At 37.5% G+C, this 24,280-nt stretch overlaps 1 protein-coding gene across 4 annotated transcripts in view; it reads left to right on the forward strand.

Annotated features, from left to right (window-relative positions):
* The window catches only part of cacna1ia (calcium voltage-gated channel subunit alpha1 Ia), a 196,550-nt gene that overhangs the window by 108,383 nt on the left and 63,887 nt on the right, over positions 1 to 24,280 (forward strand). For all 4 annotated transcript variants that reach the window (XM_089128503.1, XM_089128502.1, XM_089128505.1 and 1 more), the window contains exons 5-10: positions 2,351 to 2,448; positions 5,839 to 5,998; positions 10,928 to 11,270; positions 12,570 to 12,662; positions 19,893 to 20,241; positions 21,483 to 21,877. In XM_089128503.1, the coding sequence (XP_088984629.1) occupies positions 2,351 to 2,448; positions 5,839 to 5,998; positions 10,928 to 11,270; positions 12,570 to 12,662; positions 19,893 to 20,241; positions 21,483 to 21,877 (1,438 nt within the window). The remainder of the gene's footprint in view (positions 1 to 2,350; positions 2,449 to 5,838; positions 5,999 to 10,927; positions 11,271 to 12,569; positions 12,663 to 19,892; positions 20,242 to 21,482; positions 21,878 to 24,280) is intronic.

The following is a 24,280-nucleotide window of genomic DNA, read 5'->3' on the forward strand; positions in this document are numbered from 1 at the left end:
GTGGTTATGTAGACATGTTGAATGTGTGACTCCCTGTTCGGCTGCTATAGGATGCTGTCATTATATTCTCAGTGGCTGGTGTGACTCATTCTTCCCATTCTGTGACTCAGCTCTCACCGCAGATGCCTCCCATTGTAAAACATCTCATTGAGATGGAGGTCAAAGGAAGGCTGGTGAGATCGGCGACATCACAGGAGGCGTGTGTCTACTTTAAGATGCTCCTCACTCGGGTGGAAATAAAGTGTGTGTGTGTGTGTCTGCTGTTGGTAACACAACAGCATCTAGATTTGTTCGCTGTGATGAACCATGCAGATTAAATGGGAGATCAACAGCTGATAATGTCTGGTTCTGTCTGGGAAAAGAAACCCTCTGACCTCTAGTTTCAAACACACAGTCCCACAGGGCCGTTTGATGCAGAGAGCAGTGAGTAACTATTTCAAACAGAGCTGCTCTCACAGAGACAAGAGAGATGAACCCCAACCACTTCAGTCCCTGATATAGTGCACATGGTCATATCAAGATGAACAGTGTTGTGCTTTGGGTTGGGTTGCATTAGTACGGCCTGTTGTCCTCCTGTGTGTGTGTGTGTGTAAGAGAGAGAGAGAGAGAGAGAGAGAGAGAGAGAGAGAGAGAGAGAGAGAGAGAGAGAGAGAGAGAGAGAGTCAGGTTGATGAATGGAGGGGTCTTTTTGTAGTGTGTTGGGCTTGTCTGTATGAAACTGCTGCTCACCTACAGTGGATGATACCTGTGATGCTGAGGATGGGAGACCAAATTTCATTCAAATGTTTGATGTTAGGGGTCAGCAAGATTTTTAAATGTTTTTGAAAGAAGTCTTTTGAGCTCACCAAGGCAGCATTTATTTGTCAAAAATACAGTAAAACAGTAATAATGTGGGAAAACTCCATTTTAAAATAACTGTTTTCTACTGAATATATTCTTCAGTGTCACATGATCCATAAATCATTCTAATATGCTGATTTGTTCCTCAAGACCCAGTTATATATTATGTATATTATTATCAATGTTGAAGACAGTTTTGCTGCTTAATATTTTTGTGGAAACAGTGATACATTTTCAGGATTATTTGGAAAAAGAACTGCATTTATTTGAAATAGAAATCTTGTGTAACATTTATATAATAAAGCTTTTGACTGTAATTTTTGATTAATATAATGTCTTTACTGAAGAAAAGTATTTATTTATTTCTAAAAGAAAATCTTTCTGGCCTTAAAGTTTTATAAATTAAGTGTTTGGATTTTTAGTATAATAAAATGCCTGATTAAAATATTGACATTGATCATTGTGAATTCCTCTGTACAGGCTGTCAGATTTTTTGCATCATTCTCAAACTAAAAATAAATAAATAAAAAAATTCTTAAAAAATTAGGATGGTTATCAAAATAGATGGTTACCAAAATATATGGTTCAAAACCCCTCTAAAACCATTACGCTTGACCAGTCTGACCAGCTTTGCTCTGCTAAAACCTTTGGCTAGTTTACTTTTTTAAAAAGGGCAGTTAGAGAGAGGTTAGAAATGGACATATAAAAATAATTAGAATGTTTTTGGTATAATAATAAATGACTAATACTGAAATAAAATGCTACAAAAGTATAGACTATGGCTAGCCTGGTTAAAATCAGACCATTCTCAGTTGTAACTGAGTTATGGTCTGGCAAAGCATCATAGACTAATCATTTCCAGAGGGGCGTCACCAACGGACACCACGGATAGACCTAAAACCAATCAGAGCAATGAAGGAGATGATGTATGCAGAGCGGCGGAGAAACATCTCCGAGTGTTGCTCTTTGCTCAGTTTTTAACAAAAAACGAAACGTTCAAATCGCTTAAAACAGACAGGAGTGATGTTCGACGGCGGCATCCATCTTTGTAATGTAGGATACAAAATCTGCTTCAAAATCCTAGCGCTGTCGTCATCGTGTAAAGCCCGCCCCAACGTTTCTGATTGGTGCCTCGATTTCGACGGATCGGAAATGGGCTTGAATGAGCTCTTTGCCAGACTAACTTTCAGAGCAAATCTAAATTTGTTGTCTGGGTTTTCCCAGGCTAGACTATGGCCCCTTTAAGTAATGAAAAGGGTGGCAGAAGCCAGTGTTGAAGTCGAGACCAACCCTTCAAGGCCGAGTCAAGACTAAGTCCAGATAAGGGTCAGGTTCCACATTTTCATGGTCTTCTTGGTCTTGTCATGGACTTGAACATTTGGACACAGTCTTCTTGACCTTCCTCTGGTCTTGGTTTTTAATGAGCTGGTCTTAACTACAACACTTGCAGAAACAACACTCAGTTTGTTTACACTGTGACAGTAATTTTCTGTATGTTTGTATTTCTCAGGATGGTGGAATACTCCCTTGATCTCCAGAACATCAACTTCTCCGCCATCAGAACAGTGCGTGTACTCAGACCTCTCAAAGCCATCAACAGAGTACCCAGTGAGTAAACAAGACACAAACACTTTCCCCCCAAAAATCTGTGATCTTCAAACCTCAGATGTTACACATGCTCCGATCATTGTGTGTATTTTTTTCTTGTGTTAATGCCAAGCCTCAAAATCACCCTCATGTGTCAGCTTCAAACCCTGTCCTATCAAAGCCACGGTAGCGTGCATTGTGTAGCTCTGTGTTTGACGTGCAGGTCCTCCAGAGCAGCAAAGCTGGAATTAATCAAACAGGATTTCAGAGCTATTGCTTCTCTGCCACCACCATTAGCAGAGCCAGATTAATCCCTCCTGTAATTGGGTAGAAAAACAGTTGTCCTTGAACAAACGCCATAATTTATATTCTTATGCTTCAAGTTCACACCCATCGGAAACTTGTGGCCTTTCTTTGAGCTTCCATAAGAAGCCCAGGATTTCTCAATATTTCGGTGCCCTTGGCCATGGTGTAGTGCTTGAAATATAAATACTATCTCAGGGTGTCCGCAGGTTTTTATAAAGTATTAAAAGGTAGTAAATCAAATTAGTGAAAATTAAGGCCATTAAAAGGTAGGCTATTCATTTTTTCAAGGTATTATATATATATATATATATATATATATATATATATATATATATAAGGCCTATCATTAAAAAGATACTGAAAATCGACAGAAATAAAGAATCCTGCTCGATCCATCTTCCACTCCTGCAGCCTGTCGTCTGGCTGATTTAAGCCAGGACAGTTAGTCACGCAAGCAAGTCTGGAGAAACAGGCATTTATTTATTCATTCTCAGTGTTGAGAAACGTAGCCTGCATGTGTTACGTTATTGTGTTAATAATAACTAAAGTAACTAATTTTGTTACACATTTATTTTGTTTCGAAACTAGCGTGTACGTTACTTATGGATTAAAAAGTACCGTTGTGTCAGTGCTGCACGAGCTCTCTCTCAAAAACACTGGCCACGCACGGAAAAGATAATTTGTAAATTGAAAATTGACGGGCTAATTTTAAATTTTGTTCTTGCTTGTTTTGTTTTTTTTCTGTCAAAATGTCAGGAAGCATTTTTTATTATCCATCCGTGTTTTTAAAATTTGTTAAATGACGTATGCATTAACACAGCCCTCATTATGTCAGTTTCGTCTAACTTATAGGCTACTAACTTGATATTCTTTTTATAATTAGTGATTCGTTTTGCTATTATTGGTCCTTTGACTCCAGTCTATTCATTGTCAACTGTTTTCTATAAATACGTTTGTATTTGCTCACTTTTTCTGCTAATGCGTGTCCTGTTTAAAATGTGCTCAAATGCAAAGACAGCACAAATAAAAGACCTTCTCCCAGTGGGATTTAGTATCATATTTGGATATTGGAATAATACATTAAGTAGCAAATTTAAAATAAATCACATGTACACATAATGTCCCTGTTTTGTTTGTTTTTTCCCCCTGTTTTGTTTTTTATTTATTTATTTTTGCTGTTTTCTATGGGTTTCTTAATTTTAGAATAGTTGACCAGCACACATGGACATGCAATGTAATATTAATCATGAATAAAATATGGTGTTGAGCAGTATTGAAACTTTGGACTTTCACTGTATATTGCAGTAAAATGTTGGATTTGGGTCGAATTAAAAAAAAACAAAAAACATTTTACCTCCAGGATTTCTGTATACCCTATAACTGAATTAGCTTGCATTTGATTTTGCTGCTCGAAGCAAGTGTTCTGGGGAGGGTTTCAGGAAATGTTTGTAGAATGTAGGTCTTTGTGTGCCTGTAAATAAAAACAGATTTCAAAGACACACACGAGCACAGTACATAAACACCGTTACACACTGTTGGCATGCAAAATCGAATTAACACCCAAACAATCCACTTATCTGTTCATGTAGCATGTCAAATTGTAGCAAGGTTTTATAGGTTTGCAAAGGGATAGTTCATTCAAAATTAACATTCAGTTATCATTTACTCATCCTCGTGTTGTTCCAAACCTGTAATACAACCCCCATAGGAATTTAAAGATTCCTATTTCAAATAAATGTTTTCTTTTTTACTTTCTATTCATCAAAGAATCCTGAATTAAAACATATCACAGTTTCCACAAAAATATTAAGCAGTACAACCAATTTCAATAAAAGAAATTAAATATATTCAAATGGAAAAGTTATTCTAAATTATACTTTTTTTACAATGTTACTATTTTTGCTGTATTCTGTATATTTGATCAAATAAAAAGCTGCCTTGATGAGTAGAAGAGACTAAAAACTTATTACCGACCCCAAACTTGTGAACATTAGAGTACAATTTCATATTTGAATTATATGAAAATATTTTCTTCAAATATAATGCAAACATTTCATTGCCCAAAAAGGGCTCTTTGTGAGTTAATAAAAATCATTATTAAGTAAACAAATGACCAGATAAGTCTTTGAAATGGATTGGTCTAAAGTTTTGGGAACCCTTATAAACATACTCTCTGGAAGGCTGTCCATATATTTAAAAAAGAAAGAAAATAATACTGTCAAATTTTGAATAAATTATGTAAATGAAGGCAAAATTTGGATTTGTTCGGGGGCTACTTTCTCTTTAACATTCACGAGAGAGAACGACAGAGAAAGAGGGGTTGACTATTTCTTCATTGATAAAGGCAATAATCTGTTGTGATATTTAGAAAAAAGAACATCCCACTTGGAAACTAAGCTCTCATTTGATTGACTTTTGCGCCACAAGTTTTTAATTCATCCTCCCTCTTGTTTCTTAACTGTGATTTGCCTTTTCTGTGAGCAGCCAAAGACACAATTCTGCTTTCAGTCCAGAGGTCCAGATATTCACTGCTTCACCTGTCCACATTGACGTGTAAAACATGTTTCCACACACGACACAGAGTGTTAATGTGTTCCATCAGTGTTGTTAGTCCCCTGTTGTGTTTCCCCCAACCCCACACACTGTGGTAATCACATGCTGCTGTTCTCCAATCAGAACGGACACACACCCTTCATTCAATCCCAGCAGTGCTTCACTAACACACATGAACACACACACAAACGATCCGACTGTTGCAGAAGCAAATACACATTTTTTTATGATGATAAACTCTTCAGAGTCACAACTGGGTGGACGGTCATAGTAACACAATTTTTATATGCAAATAAAATGAAGCACAAATGACTGAATGATGTAAAAATAACCTAAGAATGGCAATGTCATTTAACTTTCACAATGTCACAAATTAATACGTAATCAGTGAAAATACATTGATTTTAAGACTTTTTTTTACTAAATAATATTATAAGGTTGTGTCAGAGGCAGGAAATGTTATCACATTTTATGAAAGGATACAAATATAATAATGAATATCTTAGGGTTGTTATTCTTATTTATCAGAATAATTTTTCTGTGTTTGTATAGGTATGCGTATCCTGGTGAACCTGCTGCTGGACACTCTACCCATGCTGGGAAATGTGCTTCTGCTCTGTTTCTTTGTCTTCTTCATTTTTGGCATCATTGGCGTGCAGCTGTGGGCTGGACTATTAAGAAATCGCTGTTACCCAGAGGAGAACTTCACCCTGTGAGTACCAAAAGAGGAGGGCAGGTGGGCTTAAGGGAGTGAGAGAGAGGACCGAATGTACAGTTTCAATGGTGATTTAATTGCGAAAATAGGCACAGAATCCAGACTGTGGGTTTATTTGGATGACAGTTTAGGTTTACAAGGATAAAGAGATTGAATTTAGGAGGCCGGATCTTCTAGAAGATGCATTTCAGAGTGCCTGATCACGCCATCATTGGATTGGACTTGTATTTCAAATGTCCTTTCTCTCTAAGAAGGGATACTTGATGTGATCAACAGATAGTTTGAGATCACGTGGACATTGGGGTCAATAATAAAAAAAAAAAAAATCATTCAATTCCATTGAATGCCTATGCGTTTTTTACGATGTTAACTAGTCTTTCTCACTTGTATCCTTGTTTTTAATCTTTCCTCTCATCTTTTTGTTTTTACTGTCTACCTGGCACTAAAAATGCAAATGTGGTTCCACCCAGTCGATGGCTCCAGTTGATTAAAACTCAGATTGGCGTCCATATTCATGAGTGGGTGTCTGCCTGAGGTTACCGTGCCAACCGTGGTCTGCCTGCCTCTCGCTGCTGTGTGATTGGATTTGAAAGGACTCACGGTGCATGGCAGTGTGCGAGACAACCTGTGCGTTTGTTTGTACGTGTGTGTGTGTGTGGGATAAAGAAGCCCATGTCTGAGTTATAAACGTCAGCTGAGGTGTGATTGTCGTTTATTGTCTAGCAGCAATGATATTTACGGGCTGGCACTACACTCAAAGAATAATGAAGTGTTTTGAAAGGACTGTCTATCATAGTCTCTTCAGGGAACGCCTGATTTTCTTCTGCTTTGTAAAGTCTCTTACAGTCTTTTTTACATTCTCCTTCTCTTTTGATGGGGGAAATTTTATGGGATTTTAAAAGAACATATAGCCTACTGCACTGTTTTAGTTTAATGTATTATCAGTGGTGGATAAAGTACCTGAAATACCAGAAAATGAAATTGGTAGAAGTTGAAGTCACTGTAAATGAAGTCACATATTTTAAAGTATGAGATATTTATTGTACTTAAGTATGAAAAGATATTAAACATACTTAAGCAGTGAAAGTACAGGTAAATGCAATATACAAAAGGAGCAAAACATATGGTTCTATACACAGTTTGAGCTGCAAGATTTTGTTCATTTTTAACTGTTTATTCCATTTTTCTTTGAATTAAAAAAATGGTAAAATGTTTATTATAAGTTTTTAAGTAAATAAAAAACCTTGTTAATTTGAATGTGGAGACCTTAATGTGTTTCTTGGGGTTGGATGGAGTTTTTAAGTGCCAATATTTCTGTATCTTTGAGTAAGCAAAAGAAGGCACTCCATCAGATACGAAGACTCCTTTATTCCAAGTCTTCCAACATAAGAAACATTTCTCGCAAATATGGCAGGTAGCAAAGTAGCAGGTTTCGCCGCTAGAGGTCGACCGACAATGGATTTTACTTATGACAATAACTTGGTTATTACTTCATTACATTACACCACTGTGTATTAAATATGGAATGTCTTTAGCTTTTGCAGTCATTTACTGCAAATGTTAGATAACAAGAACAAAAACGTATTAATTTGGCTTCAAACATTACATAACCATAGCAATTAACTATACCAATAATTAGCTGCTGATAATTTCCAATTATCAAAACTTACATAACATAATTTTAATTTATTACTTCAAACTTTTACATATAAGTACAGTATGTATATCAATATAATACATTTCAGCCATTTAGCCAACTTTTGACATTTTGCTCAATATATTGCCATTTTTAACCACATTCCCTCTCAGCAAACCTGAAGAGATGGCAGTTGCCAGCATTTGCTAGCAAACTAGTTTGTAAGTGCTAATTCAGAAATGACACTTTTGTTTTCTTGAAGACATAAAAAACTGTTTATCATGATATTCGCGAGTTTTATTGTAAATCTACAAATTAAATGCTTTGATAGAAATGAAAGGTGCGATTCCTCATGGCACCTATTTCAGTGATATCTTACTTTTAGTTGCTGATAGCACCTTTTAAGTCTCAATGAAACAGAAGTAGGGAGATCTTTGAGAAGTGCCGTTCCAGCATGTGCGCTTCAGATTATCAATGTAATCGATCACAGTTCTAATCGTGAAACTAAAGCATGTCAACTAAATTGTTAGTTCAAACAAAAAATTTAATTCTGCATTTATTCACTCTCATGTTGTTTTTACATGTCACGCAAGCATTTGAATGTTCATGTTTACTACAGTAGCCTGTGCATGTTCATACTACATCATGTCTCTTCAGAAGACTTGGATTTGGATTAGAACACTCAATATTTTTTTTTTTAATGACATTTATGACATTTTTGGAATCTTTTAAGTTTTAGAGGAATGGACTTTAAATGAAAATCTTATTGGTTTGAAACGACATGAGGGTATAGCTACAATAATTAAACTGTAAGCTAAGTCTTGGATAAAACTCTATATTGCAAATCACATCGTTTACATCAATGATATTGATTACATTTTTTTATATCGCGATATTTCGATATAACAGTGTATCGTTACACCCCTGGAAAATAGAGTTTTAATTATACCGACTTTAAGACCATCAATGTTAGCTGAGCTAGAGGCACCAAACATACAGTTTAGATTGTTCAAGTCACACCTTTGAAAATGACTCAAATGAAAAAAAAAAAAAATCCTTTAAAAAGTCAACCCTCAAAGTCACACTGATCTCCCGGGCTCGATTTATACTGCATTCCTTAACACCCACCCACCTGCGACGACCCACAAACGCTTGTCAGTCATTGGTCAATTATCTCCATGTGTGAGAGCAGTCTCATTGGCAGTGGAATGGCATTTTGTGCCACAGTGGGGTGTTAGCGGTGTGCCACGCTGGGCTGTGCGTCTTAGTGCGCTGCCACGCTGTGCCCGAGCACTGGCACTAGCACAAACATCATTCACACTCCAGCACTCCTTGCAGAGCCTTGACAGACCTACTGATTCTCTGTCTCTGTCTTTCTCTCCCAACCCCTCCGGTTGTCGCAATACCACTGAGCTCTTTAAGTAAAGCAGTGACTGTCCTCCTGAAAATGGAGACTGACGTTTATAGGAGAGATCTCAGTGTGTGCCGCACAAAGCCCAAGGGGGAATTGAGATGTCTGTATGATGTTTGATTCATTGGCTCAATTTGCCACATCACAGGCATTGATTAGTTTTGTGAGTTGGAAATGTGCACACGCATATCCTCGCACAAGTGTCACCACGGTGGTCTACCTAGACAAATTGCTCTTTCTGGTGTAGCCTGATATACCATTGCTCATTACTTGTATCGAATGGTTCCGAACTTTTGGCTGCCGTATTGTTGTAGGGCAAAGGAAAAATGTCCTCCATGACAGCAGAAACATTCTTGGTTTTATCGAGCTGCGAGTCAGCGGAGGAGTCCTTCGTTCAAATGGGGAGAATTACACCCTGGGGATGATGAACCAATCCTTTCTTGGCATCCAATACCTCCAACATGGCTGCCATGGGAGTTGTGTGTGTGTGTGTGTGTGAGCGCGCATTTAGATTAACGGTCTAGACCGCAAAGCAATAGAGGCATTGATTGGTCAGTGTGACTGTGGCTTGCATGTGCTATGCTTATCTGTATACTGTGCCGAAAAATGGCATTGCATGTTGCTGCAAAAACATGGATATGTGTGAGAGAAACAGAGAAAGAGGATTAAAACAAGCGAGCGAGCGAGAGAGGAGGAAAGGGAGGGTAAATAGTCATTGTGACCCTGTTATATGAATGAGAGGGTGAGTGGCTGATGGAAACAGCTATTTCTGGGCAGTAAAACACTGTGATTAAGGGTCTGGCTGCCCTCAATGGGTCACTCCCAGAGAAATGGGCTTCACACACATGTACACCACACAAGCTCAGTTGCTTTGTTATAGAGTGAGTCCATACTGGATACTGCTCAAATCTCCCTGGGTCTACCTAGAGAGCTTTAAGCTATCCTGCAAAAAACACATTTTTCTTAGGCCAACAAGTGGCAACTCCCCAGATGAGTCTATAGATGCACAATGATTCTAGTTCTGCAACTGAAAAATAAATAAGACAAAAATAGATATACTGTATATAGAAATTATTTTTCTTATTGGTTATTAGCAACAACTAATTTCACCAACGTTTAAACGGAAATTTTGCAATCGACTTGTCTAACCCTGTCCCCCGGAGACAGTCTTTATATGCAATGTATTTGAAATAGACTATTTAATCTATGAACAGTCAAATCCCATACAGAATGTCGCTAAAACAGATCAAATACATGCGATGTTGATATAGCAACTGTTCAAGTGCCAAGTTCATTCATGATGTTTCTCCTTTAATCCTATGATATAAAATGTCATACCATATTGTTCCTCATAACAAGCCTATAAGTAAGCTTCATTTTTATACTAGTTTGACATGACATACAAAAAAAAAAAAAACAGAAAAGTTTTGTGTAGGCTTTCAAAATAATCCTTCTCCTCGTTCATCTTCCGAGTGGACATTTTCCTAAACCACCGTGAGTGAAAACCAGCGCATGCAAAATCTGAGATAAAATGAAATAATTTTGTTTCCCGCTGTAAAATATACTACTTATTTCAAAGTAATATATTAGTTTTAAGATTTAACCTTTACATGATGGTGATTTAAAAGTAGCTTTTGTAAAAATATAAAGCAAAACATTAAATTGAAAAAAAAAAATTGAACGACTAGTATAGTGAACGAAATAGTATTTCCAAGTCGACTGGCAGCAGCAGTGTTGTTTAATCGACTAGTCGGCTAGTCTCGTACATCCCTAGTTTGCATATGCATATATGTATGTTAATTGTTGATATACATATTTAATGCAGTTTTTAACACTGTATTTCCAAAAACCTTGACTTCTCCTCTCGTCTTGTCCTCAGCACATCTGGCATCACCCTCCCCGCCCCATATTATCGGCCTGAGGAGGATGACGAGCGGCCCTTCATCTGCTCTCTTGCTCAGGATAATGGCATCATGTCCTGCAACGATGTGCCAGCTCGGAGAGAGGGCGGACGGGAGTGCTGTCTAGATAAAGAGGACGCGCTGCACCGTCAGGCCCTGGGTCTGAGTACGGAGCCGCTGGTCAATGGCAGTGCCTCTGCAGTGGGACTCTGTGTGAACTGGAACCAGTACTACACCCGCTGTCATACAGGACACACCAACCCACATAAAGGAGCGATTAGTTTTGACAACATAGGTTACGCATGGATCGTCATATTTCAGGTATGAGACGGAGCCAAATGCCATTTGTTTAAATTTTGGGTGATCCTATCATAAATCAGCAGCACTAAATATAAGTGTAAATGCGATCCAATTCATGTTCCGACACTGTAAAAAAATATTGTTGGTTTAACGAAAAAAAATAAGTAACCTGGGTTGCCTTAAAATTTTAAGTTGATTGAACTGGAAAAAGTGAGTTAATGCAATGAAGGAGATTAATTTAACCATCAGAAACTCAAAATAATAAGTTATCTCAACTAAATCAATTATTATAAAGTTGATTTGACAAAAGAAAATATGTTGTGATAACAAATCTTGAAAATATTTTTTTACAGTGGATATGGCGAGCCATTTTAGCTTTTATTCATTTCCAGGATATGAATTCTTGATATTAACAATTACATTTTTGATATCAAGAATTCAATTGTTGATAACAACAATTACATTTTTTATATCAAAAAATGTAATTTTTGATATCAACAATTGTATTTTCACTAGTGAAATGTCACCATAGGCTGCCATTCAAAACCAATTGTTGATATCAAGAATTGATTTCTTACTAATTGAAATTCCAATTTCACATATCAGAAATGCAATTATTACTAGTGAAAACCTTTATTTTTGATATCAAGAATTCAATTGTTACTAGTTGAAATGTCTATTCTTGATATCCACAATTGAATTGCTACTAGTAACAATGTTCATTTTTGATATCAATAATTCAATTTGTACTTATTACAATGTTAATTTCTGATTTCATAAGTGTGATTTCTACTAGTAAGAAAGCCATTTTAGATATCTGAAATAATATTGATATCAGAAATAAATGTTCAGATATCAAAAATTAGCATTTTTACTAGTAACAATTGAATTGTTGATATCAAGAATAGACATTTCAGCTAGTGACAATTTATCAAAAATGATATTTCTACTTGTAAAATATCAATTCTTGATATCAACAATTCATTTTGAATGACAGCCCTTGGTGACATTTCACTAGTGAAAATACATTTACAGATATCAGCAATTAAATTGTTGATATCAACAATTACATTTTCTGATATCAAGAATTTAATTGTTGATATCAAGAATTCATATCCTGGAAATGAATAAAAGCTAAAACGGCTTGCCATGGTTCCGATGAAGTCATGTGTAGTGTGTTGCAAATGCTAATCTATCCTGATGCATTTGGACAAAAGAGAACAGCAGTGAACAGCAGTTAACAACTTGTGATGGATCATCGGAGACTAATCTTACCACGTGTATAAAGAGCCTGAATGTGGTCTGATCTGGTCTGTGCAGGTGATCACGCTAGAGGGTTGGGTGGAGATCATGTACTACGTCATGGACGCTCATTCCTTCTACAACTTCATCTACTTCATATTCCTCATCATCGTAAGTTTTTTATATGTTGTCATGCATGTATTCAGAGATGAAGCATGTGTCCTAATTATTGAGAACTTGTAGTCTGTGGTTTTATATGGCATGTAGTCTTGGAGGACCTGAAGTTTAGTGACCTTTAACAAGGCCAGAGGGTGAACTGGATGTTTGGTCTCACTGGTAAGAACAAAAAGGTCATGTCTCTCTCCTGGACACAAAAATGCAGCTTAACACATTACAACACTGAAACTTTCAGCACAAAGCCTACTAATTAGGGAAGCACTGATATTAATATGCTGGCCGATACTGATAATATAGTGATTCATTTTATGTTAGATGATTAATAGCTGATTATTAATTTTGTCAAATAAAAATAAAACATTACAATTAAACTGCAATCAACCATTTTAAATTTTAAATTAGGCATCACAACATTAATGTACAGTATTAAAAATGGATATTCATTTTAATATGCTGAAGAAATAAAACAAAATCTCTAATATCACCCGATAACTACTATGGCACCAATATATTGTGCATCCCTACTACTAATTATTTACTTTTTCTTCCAAAACAATCATCTTTTTACAATCATATTTAGTGTTTAGAGTGCCATCTGTAGCTCAAACTTAATACAGTAGTTTTAATGCAAGGCCACGTAACGGGTAGTAGATGTTTAGGAACAAATCCATTTGATTAGTCCTGCCATATGGTGCATTGCAGCTGAAGTTTAAAGTCTTGAAAAACATCACTACTGCCATTCCTCAGAGATGTCAGCAAACAGCTTTTATTGACAGACTGAACTGAACTGAATCTGCATGACTCCCATTGATGGCCTGAAGGTTACAAAGATCCAGATATTAGCTAAACAGTACATTTAGGAGTTGACGGAGCCGCAGAGATCAATTAGGCAATGAACAACAACATAGTGAAGAATCAATAGCTGGACACTATAAAATTAATGTATCTTTGCTTCAGCTGTATGTTTAACAATGCTGTGTTGGAGCCAGCTCTTGTACCGCGGCGGCCCTCTTTGTTGAATGGGAGGAACAGCAGTGAACGAGACAGCCCTGCAGTGAGATGTGCTTCGGATAATGTCTTCTCTTAAGATTAAAGAAGAGAGCGAGCAGAAAGAAATGCCCTGAGGATAAGAAGGAAAGGGATCTGAGGCTGAAAGACAGCAGGAGACTAAAGGAATAAAAGAGGAAGGGAATGGATTTAGGAGTGAGATTTGCAGGTCAGATAGTGGAGAGGCCTGCTGATATTTGTTGTAGCTATTTGTGCTTTTCTTACCTTACCCATTTCCTGCGTTCAAATACGTGTTAGACAACTGATGGCACTGCTGGAGATGCCGAAATCCATTTTAGCCCAACAACTGGCAAGTAAATGTGAATTCCACGTGTGTGTGTGTGTAGCTAATGACAGGGCCTAATCCTGTGTAGGTCAGTGGAGTGAAAGCATTAGCAGTTAATTAGAGCTCATCAGAGTAGCGGTTGGACCCCTGCTGCCATCACGGCAGTCTCTCACACTTCCTGACAGAGACCCTGCCACCCTGACACATGCACCCTGCAAAGCTGTCATGTGATCTTTCCCAGTATGCACCAGCATTACCTTGACTGGTGGAATGTGACACTGAGTGAAGTATAAAGAGACTGAGCAAACATCATTTAGATTAGTCATTATTAGTCTTGTGCTGCCTAACAAAACAGGAAGTGACCAAAGGTCCATAGGCAAGACACAGACAGAGCAAAAGATGCACTGCCCAGCTGGGTTAGACAGACTAGAGAGAGATGCACATCAAATTAACTTTACTGTTTTTATTTCTGACATCAAACTTGGAGAGGAGAGAACACAAGTCTACCTGATTGCTGTTCCTGCAATTCACTCTCATTGTGTTTTTTTTCTCTTGTTTCGTTACCAGAAGTATAGTTCTGCATAATTTTCTCATCGATGTGGTAAACTTTGATTGACGCGCTTTGACACAAGGGGGGGTTGGGGGGGGGGGGGGTCTTGAGTAATTTGCGGGGCCCTATGCAACTTGTTTAGTGTGCGTATCGGCTCATGGGATAGTCCGTCGAATTCTCACTTAAGAATCTCTAAAAGTTTTTTGTTAAATGCCTAAATTAAGGTATGTGGTTAACAATATCTCAAAGTATTTCCATGTTTTATTTTTTTTCATATATATATGTTTTATTCACAATCATGTTTTTTTTAAAGCTTTTACGTGTCTTGAAAAAGGCAGTTACTAACAAGTTTGGGTACATTAGACATCACACTGAAGTCATGTTAGTTTGTGATGCTTTAAGCTCTCTGGCGCCCCCTAAACAGCTTGAAACAACAGCCAAATCCCTATGTGATCTGCACTGTTTTGAGGGAGTAAGATGTGTCTTTTCACTCTGTGTGTGTGTGTGTGTGTGCAGGCTGTCCCTCAGGACTTTTATTTACTTCTTTGACGCCCTGCTCTGTCTGTAACCTGGCAACCACACAGCTAGCAGTCACTACCTGTAGAGAGAGGGCCATAGTGTGCCGACACAGCCCGCACCCCGCCGATGCACCTCTATTCACTTCCTTTCACTTCTATTGAACATCGGAGCAATTCATTCAGGCATGGGATCAGAGTTTCCGCTAGAAATAAAACGGTGCCGGTCAAACGAAAATGGATTGTTTTCGTTTTACGGACATTTTGATGATATGCCGGTCAAATATCGCCTCTTAATTAGTCAAGTTGAGGAAAACTAGAGGCAGGCTATGTAACTTAAAAAATGACTTAATCAGGCCGTATAGAATGCAATTGTGATTATTAGCCTAACTTTCAAATAGACGGAAAAAAAAAACATGAGCGTCCGTTGTATTGTTTTTTGCTATGGTTTCACACACATTCACTTTTTGAAACATTCAAACATTGATCACAAAATAAAATGCACACAAACCTGTCACTGCTTGATATAGGCTGTAAGCACTGATGAACATAGGCTATTCAGTTTTGATGAGAGAAAAAGAAATCTGTAGACTACGAGTGTGCGGATTAGAACCACTGATCTATAAATTAAATGTTCCTGATTCAATCAGTGTCACAAAAAAAGCTTTTAAGGCTTGCCTGCCTGGGCCTGGCCATATTTGAAACATCTCACTCAATTGTTCATTTTTTAGGTCTATATTACAGCCGTTTTAAGCCCTGTTCACACCACAAGTGTATTTCGGTGTATTTTTGCTTTATACATTTTAGGCTTATTCACAAATTAATATTGTGTTAGGGCAGGGTCCGAAATTAACACCCGCCAAGCGCCAAATGAGGGTACATTTTCTCAATCTCAAAAGGCTATCCGCGCCACTGGCGGGTGAATGTTCAAACCAAAATAGTAATGTAATAAAGTGTTTATTAAATTGCATTTTCTAATGTTATAATATATCTGGCATGATGGCTCAAACATGACGGAGTTGTTTTGTTTGGGCTTTGGGAATTGAAAACTGGTTCCATTCGAGAACCGCTTCTAAGTTTCATGAACCATCGATATTGTATGCCCTCGATGATAACGAGTCGATGCTTCTGCTCCAAAGTGAAATTTTGTCCAACCATAGTCTTATTTCATCGATGAGTATTGTAGACGAACTGCTGTGCATGACAGGGCTCAACTAAAGAATGAACAGAGAGAGCCCCGGTTGTGCGGGCACTCTTTCTCTTCGGAGCCAGGACGAAAGTTTTGTGAAATGCGAAAGCGAAATGTTTTCTGTGTTGACACAAAATGTCCTAGCTGCCTGCCGGGATAATCACACAACGCGAACATGTCCGAAAATGACACGTCCAATTCGTGAAATAATGACTTCTTTGAACTGATTCATTTTAAAGAATAGTTAAAACAACTGATATTTCCAGTCCTTCAGTTACTGATCGGATCAGTCAGAGTAAATGGAGTAAAAAAATAGGCAGAGTAAAACTATTTTTTCATTATATAATAATATTATTATTATTATTATTATTATTATATATTTTATTAAATATACAATTAATACATTTCATTTGTACAGAACTATTTTAATAGGCACCACCACAAAAATATTATTTTAACGTGTGTAAATTGTGTAATGTGTGTAAATAAAAGTAAAAATGGAAAATAATAGACCAGAAATATAATGACAAAACTGTTTAAATATAGGCTATATTTAAATTAATGTATATGTGACACAAAAAGGCTGTTTATTTTTGCCGGTAAAAAATTTGCTTGGCTGGTGGATTTTTTTCATCTACCAGTCCCCGTGGCAGGTGAGCCAAAAAGTCAATTTCAGACCCTGTGTTATTATTCAATTTTAATCTGACAATTTGACTGGAGAGATTTAATTTTGTCAGACTTTTTTTTTTTTTTTTCCTGGCCAATGTCTGGAAATTACCAGACAACGGAAACCCTGCTTGGGATCTCTGTGTCCAGTTTTTTCTCTTCAGTTGATAACAAGAATAAATGCATTTTCTCTGATTAGAATAAAATGTTATGTGTAATGTAAAATATAATGTTTTTGGCTTGCTGCTTGTGGGTTTCAGTAATAAATATGATTTATAAATATTTTTAAAAATATATTTTATTTTATTGCCTAACCTATATCATATAAATCTATTGGCAAATTTCTTCTCACATTTTCAAATTGATAGCAAAATAATGAAATAACTGTCCTTTTTATTTTTTTTTATTTTTTGGACAGGAAGTCTTAAGGTCACCCTGCCTGCAGCCAGACCCTTACATTGTCAGAACAATATTAAATGAGAGTATAAATCATCACCTGTCATCTTTCATCCAACTGTAACAGAACTGACTCACTAACCAGCACCCCTTTGACCCCTTTTCTACTTCTGCCTTGTTCCTTCTGAATGTCTGACCCTTTCTTTTTCCTTTCACTTTCTGTCTACTGTCTGTCTTTCTAAGCAATGTTAGATGATTTTTTTTTCTTTTGTTTTAAAGTAATGTATAAGTAACTGCACTGATTTGTCTTCAATGTTGTAAAGGCACCATTTGGGACTTAAAGGTGTAAACAAACTCAAATAAGTTAAGTTGTTCATGACTAATCTTCTCTTATTGTGGGCTGTTAATTAAGCGTTAATCTTTATATATACTGTATATATTTTGTTTTTATTATTATATAGGAGAGCAAGAGCCAATGTTTATATGTTTAGTGAATAATTACTTAAAGCTGCAGTTCATAGCTTTTTTGGGTTAAAAATGATCTACATATTTGAGAAAATACATAACCAGCCAAAGTTCAAAAATATTTGCTTGCCTTAGCTCAATTCAAAGCAAGCTTATAATAATGTTTTTATAATAAGATTTCAAACAGAGATGGAGACAAAGAGGAAAAAATGCCATACTGCAGCTTTAAAGTCCTAACTATTCTTCAGACAAAGCTATCACTACTTGTTTTGTCCCCCAGTCCTCATTCTCATTCATAATATTAAAGACTGGCCTGGGGTGAATTTCCCAAAAGCATTGTGAGCTAAGTTGACCATATAGAAAATTGGTGGGAATGGTGTCTATGATCAATTTGGGCTCATGATACTTTTGGAAAACTTAGTTGTAGATATTCCTCAAAAATTCGCATGAAGACAAAAAAAGTTAACGACATGAGGGTGATTACATTTTTGGTTAAACTATCCCTTTAAAGGAACACATATGTTCATAGCATATCAAAGAGAAAAGCAGTGTGTGTGCATTAAACAGTACAGTGGAATTGGTGATATGAAAGAAGGTGTCTATCTACATAGAAATCTGTTGATTGGGAGCAGTCCAGTCACACATCAGAATCCCAAATCAGGACAGCAGATGAGAAGGCAGGATGCATCTGCACAGCTGCCCTACACACACATATGCCCAACTCCTCATTTCTCCACCTTCTCTGTCCTCCTCACAACTCATCCGTCCTCTCTGATCCCTACTTCACATAAGCTGCAACCAGGCTGTACTTTCATTTAGGCGAGCAAGATCTGTGTGCATTTGCGTGTTCACAAATGCCAATGATATGAACGGTGAATGATATAAGAGCAGGCTCTATCTTCTGATAAGTCTGAGACTGGTTCACCCTCAGTCTTTAAGATGTTAGGCTCCCGATTCTAATCCGTTTCACCTTGGCAGAGGGATCTAGCCCTTCTCTGTGAGGACTAGGAGATATTTGGAGAGTTTTCTGCTATGAAAGAGCCTGATAATTATAGCATATCAAAGCCAGAGCGGTACAGGCGCACACACAACAAAACTCTTGTCTCTTGTTTGGGCGTCTGCTGACTTCTTCAAACATAGGGTCTGTTTATAGCAGCTCATCTTGACAGGTATGGCCACTGCTAGTGCCAAACACTGCAGCACAGGCTGCGTTAGAGAGCTTCCAAGGGGTTTTGGTGTCATGTAGATCCGGATATTTGAAGCATCTGAGACTTCACATGAGTTATGGTTACAGAATTCAGCTTAAGAATGATCTTTAGGTAAAGTAATGACAGCTAAATCCATGTAAAAACTCAAATATATTTAAAGGTTTAGTTCACCCAAAAATGGATATGAACATTGTCGTTTCAAACCCATTTTACTTTTTTTCATTGAACGTAAAAGGAGAAATTATGAAATATCCTGAAGTTTTTCAAGCAATTACACTGAATGTGGCCTGGTGCTATAGGGCTTGTTCTCTTTATTCCAAGAGTTCTGAATTTTTTTTGCGAAAAAGATACCCAAAAAGTTAAGTTTAATGTAAAAATCTGCATTAGCAATCCTTGAGAGAAGCACTAAAGTCTATGATTGAATTTGGTTCTTCTGTAAGTCAAACTTTTTGAATCGATTGATCCGGTTTGCACAATTAGTCTGAATGATTTGTTCAAGAATCAGACTGATTCAGTTCTCAGGTTCCAACTCACTTATTGTAACTGCTGCGAATGTGATCATTGAATCAGCAAATTGAATGCAAGATCCAAAAAAATCTGATTTAAAGTGTTGAGTTGTCAATGAAGCCATCAGAAAACCTTCAGAAAAGATTGACAAGTACCAGAAAGTTCTTCAAACTTTTTTTGTTTTTTTTTTATTCATGGAAGAAAAATCTAATCAAGCCGCTTTATTTTGTTCAACAAAATTGCATGATCAACTTGAACTCATTGTGGCTGGATTTTGGCTGTGAAATTTTTCAGGACAACGGTAAATGTGACTGCACCTTTAAGGGTTTAGAACAATGTAAGTGTGAGTGATCATTTTCATTATATTCAAGTTCTCTCTCTTCTTCCTGTTCCAGATTGGATCTTTCTTCATGATTAATCTGTGCCTGGTGGTCATTGCCACTCAGTTTTCAGAGACCAAACAGCGAGAGCACCAGCTGATGCAAGAGCAACGTGCTCGCTACCTATCCTCCAGCACGCTGGCTTCACTTGTTGAGCCCGGAAACTGTTACGAGGAACTCTTCCAGCTGGTCTGCCACATCCTACGCAAGGCCCGCCGTCGCTCAGCCGCCCTTTACTACATGCTCCGTGGCAAAGCCCCTCCTCCTGGGGGAGGGAAGGGGCGTGGCAAAGGAGGTGCTGGATCGACAGGGGGAGGAGCTAATGTGAATGGTGGAGAAAGACATCACTGCCGTTCAGCTCAGAGTGAGTAAGGAGAGAGTTGGAGGCAGAAAAATGCTATGACTAACAGTGTTGGGGAGTAGATAACTAAAATTAATAACTAAAAATAAATAGCCTGACATTAGGTCAATGGTTTTCAAAATAGTAGGAAGCTTTCATACAAAAAGCCCTCTCTCGCTCATTTGTAATGTTAAAAAATGTGATTAATTCTTGTTCTAGTGAAATCAGACATCATAAACTCTCCTCTTTTGCTCATGTGAAGTGTTAAAATGCTTTTATGGAATGAATCAGACTTTTCAACACACATCATTCATTCATTCTAGTAAACTGGGTTTTGTCTTAAACTTGCCATTGGAAGATCTGATTCATCCTATCTATCTTCTATCACTTGTATTTGGCTTCAAAAATTCTGATTCATTCTAGTGAACTGGTTCATTTTAAGTTGCCATCTCTCATTCATACGTAGCATTGGAAATTATGATTCATTCTTGTGAACTGGTTCATTTGGATGGTTCAAAAGATGGAACAAAAAAGAAATCACTGCATAGCAATTTAATGTAATTTTTTTTTTAAATATTTAATTTATTCATTTAAAATTCATTGTTTTTGTATTTAGTTATAGTAAATTAGGATGTTTAAACAGCAAATTTTCTAGAATTTTGGTGCTTTTTATTAGCATTAATTCATATAAAACTCCAATAATTATCTAAAATAATAAATTACATCATCAGAGAGTTATTTGTCATTTGATTCAGTGTACTTAGCCACTTGCACAAGCTTAAAGCCTGGCCAAGTTTCAAATTACAGTAGCTTCCTTGAAACTCCAAACCTAATAGCAATTTATTTACATACATTTCTGCATTTAGCAGACGCTTTTTATCCAAAGTGACTAACAGAGAAGAACAAAGCACTCATCAAAGAGCCAACAATTGCTGTAGTACACAATGCCAGGTTTATTTGACAACTAGATTAGGAAACCAGCTAGAAGAGGATAAATTAAGTTATTGTTGTTGTTGGTGGTGGTGTGTGTGTGCGTAAGCACATTGGTTTAAGAGTGTGAGGTCATTAAGTGCTTGCAGAAATGGTGCCTCTTCAGCTGCTTTTATAATAAAGTTATAAAAGCAAAGAGCAAGTTGCTTTAATGGTCCAATGATATTTCAATCCAAAGCAGTATCATGGCAGTTATCCAAGAAACTGACGGGCAAAGTTTTTATTGTTTTGTATGAAAATGTAAAACATTTTTTTTTTTTTTTTTCTTCTAATAGAGCCTCACTGTATTCACGAAACCAAGTTGGACCACAGCTCCCAAACTCTAGAAAATGCCATCTCCCTCTCCATCACCCCAAACCCAGAGGAGTGTCCACAGTGTGCTGCAGCCCCGTCACTCAAGGAGGGGGAGGGGTCGACGGGGCATTCGGCCAATGGGGAGGAAGTGGAGAGTGCGCTCGATGAGACCGACAGGGATGACAACCACTTGGATGAGCGGGGGGATGAAGACACACTGAAGAGTGAACGCACCTGTTTCGGGAAATGTAAAGACATCTGGGATGAAATGAGAGTGAAGCTTTGGGGTATCGTCGAAAGCAAGTACTTCAACAGAGGGATTATGATCGCCATCCTCATCAATACAATCAGCATGGGCATCGAGCACCATAACCAGGTAATTCCACCCGCAGTGCAGTCAGTTCACAAAATGAACCCAGTCTAAAGAAGTGTTCAACCTTATCATGTCACACATTACTGTAATAGCTGGCTCTTTCTGCGGTGCTGATAGAGTCTTCACAGGGCCTGCCATTCAAAGTAATGAGAGCGTGTGGAACGGCCTTTGGAGTCTTGTTGGATTTTTCCTTGCCTTGAAAGTGCAGTTAATTATCTTTGGAAGACGTAGAAAGCTACTACTACTCATGTACACTCTCTTGCTCTCTCTCTCTCTCTCTCTCTCTCTCTCTCTCTCTCTCTCTCTCTCTCTCTCTCTCTCTCCTCCACCCCCTCATGTCTTTGCTGCCTTGCCTGCAGTAGGGCCTGTTTTCTCCTCTCTGTGGGCTCTAAAAATATCAACAAGCGGGGAAAGACGGATATAGAAAGAGAAAATGAGATAGTCACCATTGGCTTCTGTTACGCAGCATTTTTAACACGTGAAACATCATGTAAATGCAGCCCACGCAGGCCAGACAGAGAAGCCCCTGTGTGCACATTCACATATAAACACAGTATCTGTTCAACAGGTCTTTCCTCATGAGTTTGTGTTCAAATCGACCTGATATGGTTAAACAAGATCACGTGTGGTGACATCATCGGCTGTGACTCATTATGTTTTAACCTGTCTCTCAAAAAGGATGGTTAAGATCACAATATTTACATGTGTGTGGGCAGCTTGTGCGTGTTTGTGCTCACGCACAACTGTTGATTGAATGACCGTCAATGCTTTTGGTCTGCACTATCAAATACATTCAAAGATTCCTGTAGCTCAAGCAGCTGAGTATGGCAACACCAAGGTTTGATTCCCAATGAATCGACTGAAAATATGTATAGTTTGAATGCAGTGGAAGTTGCTTAGGATAAAAGTGTGTGCTTAATGAGTAAATGTAAATAAAGGTGCTTTAAGCAGTGCTACCAGATGAGTCTTCTGCAAACGGTATCTGATGTTTTTGAATCAAAAAGTCTTGTTGAGTTGCACTACTTGAAAAAATATGCATTTTGTTTCCTAAATATTAATTCTGTTTAAAAATACGACCTATAATATTCGACAGGCAATTTTTTCGGTCCATTTTATATCGCTTTACAAATTCACTTTCACAAATTCAGTGGTTCAAATTCGACAGAAAATTCAACATTTCACATCCGGGAACGGCAGGAATATCAGTAGATTGCCGATTGATAATCTCCATAGCTGTTAGTTACTCGACCTCACCAGCAGGGGGTGCAAGCAGCTGTTGACGAAGGAAACTACTGTATATAGCTACGGGTGAGAGAGTCATTCATTGATAAAAACAGATTTACAGTGAGCGGTAAATATTTGTGATGATGATGATCAGGGCTAGTACTGTAAATGGAAAAGATGATAAACTCATAAACGCTGTGTTTACATTTAGGTCTTCACAGTTAGTTTTGCACATGCAAGCAGCTTTCTCTACCGTGAACGAGATTATAAAATTATTCCCTGATGCTGATGTATAGATAAAACGTTAAATCTGAGGTAATAGACAGATTTTTTCTCTTGGTTGTTTGGTTTTCTTAACTGATATGCTGCAGAACTAGTTTCCCTCAATACGTCATTCTCCAGGATTCCTTTGCGGTCAGGACTCTTAATGCTTAATGGACTAATTCAGTAATAATAATAATAATAATAAAACCTCCCACCTTATTGGGGATGTAGTCTATACTAAATATAGGAACAGGCAAGTGGACTCAGAATATGAACGTAAAACATTTAAGGCGCTTGCACACTGAGTTCGAAATGTTTGTTTGCGTTTTTTCTTGTTCATGATTCGATGGTTCCGAATTGTCAAAACACTATTCAAACAACATTCAAACTGCTTGGTACGGATGCGAAAAACGCTGAAAGCGAACCTGATCTGACTTTTTTTTAATGACAGATGAAAGTTTCGGTGGCAGTGTGCAAGCGTGATTGACACAACGTGAGGTTGTATTTTATTTTTTTTAACGTGCGGAAATTTCAGACACAGATTTCGGACTCAGTGGACCTTTACACTAAGTGATACCCGGTGAAATACTGGAATAAAGTTGGCTTGCTAACAGCTATGGAGATTAGCAATCGGCAATCTACTGATATTCCTGCTGCTCCAGGAAATGTCGAATTTGTCAATTTGTCAGTCAAATGTCGAATTTGAACCACTGAATTTGTTAAAGCGAATTTGTGCCATTTGAAATAATGTCTTTAACATATATATAGCAGGGAAGTCCCCAAATTTGGATATAGAGATTAGTCATTAAACTAACCCCCCGGTCTCCAAAATCTCACCCTTTTTTTTTCACACTAAGAAAAAGACCTAAACCCAAAGCCCTCTTTTGGAATGTTTATTTTTTAGAATGAAGGTAGGAT

The sequence above is a fragment of the Pimephales promelas genome, chromosome 3 (genome assembly GCF_988280905.1).
Source record: "Pimephales promelas chromosome 3, fPimPro1.hap1.1, whole genome shotgun sequence".
In the NCBI taxonomy this organism is placed as follows: domain Eukaryota; kingdom Metazoa; phylum Chordata; class Actinopteri; order Cypriniformes; family Leuciscidae; genus Pimephales; species Pimephales promelas.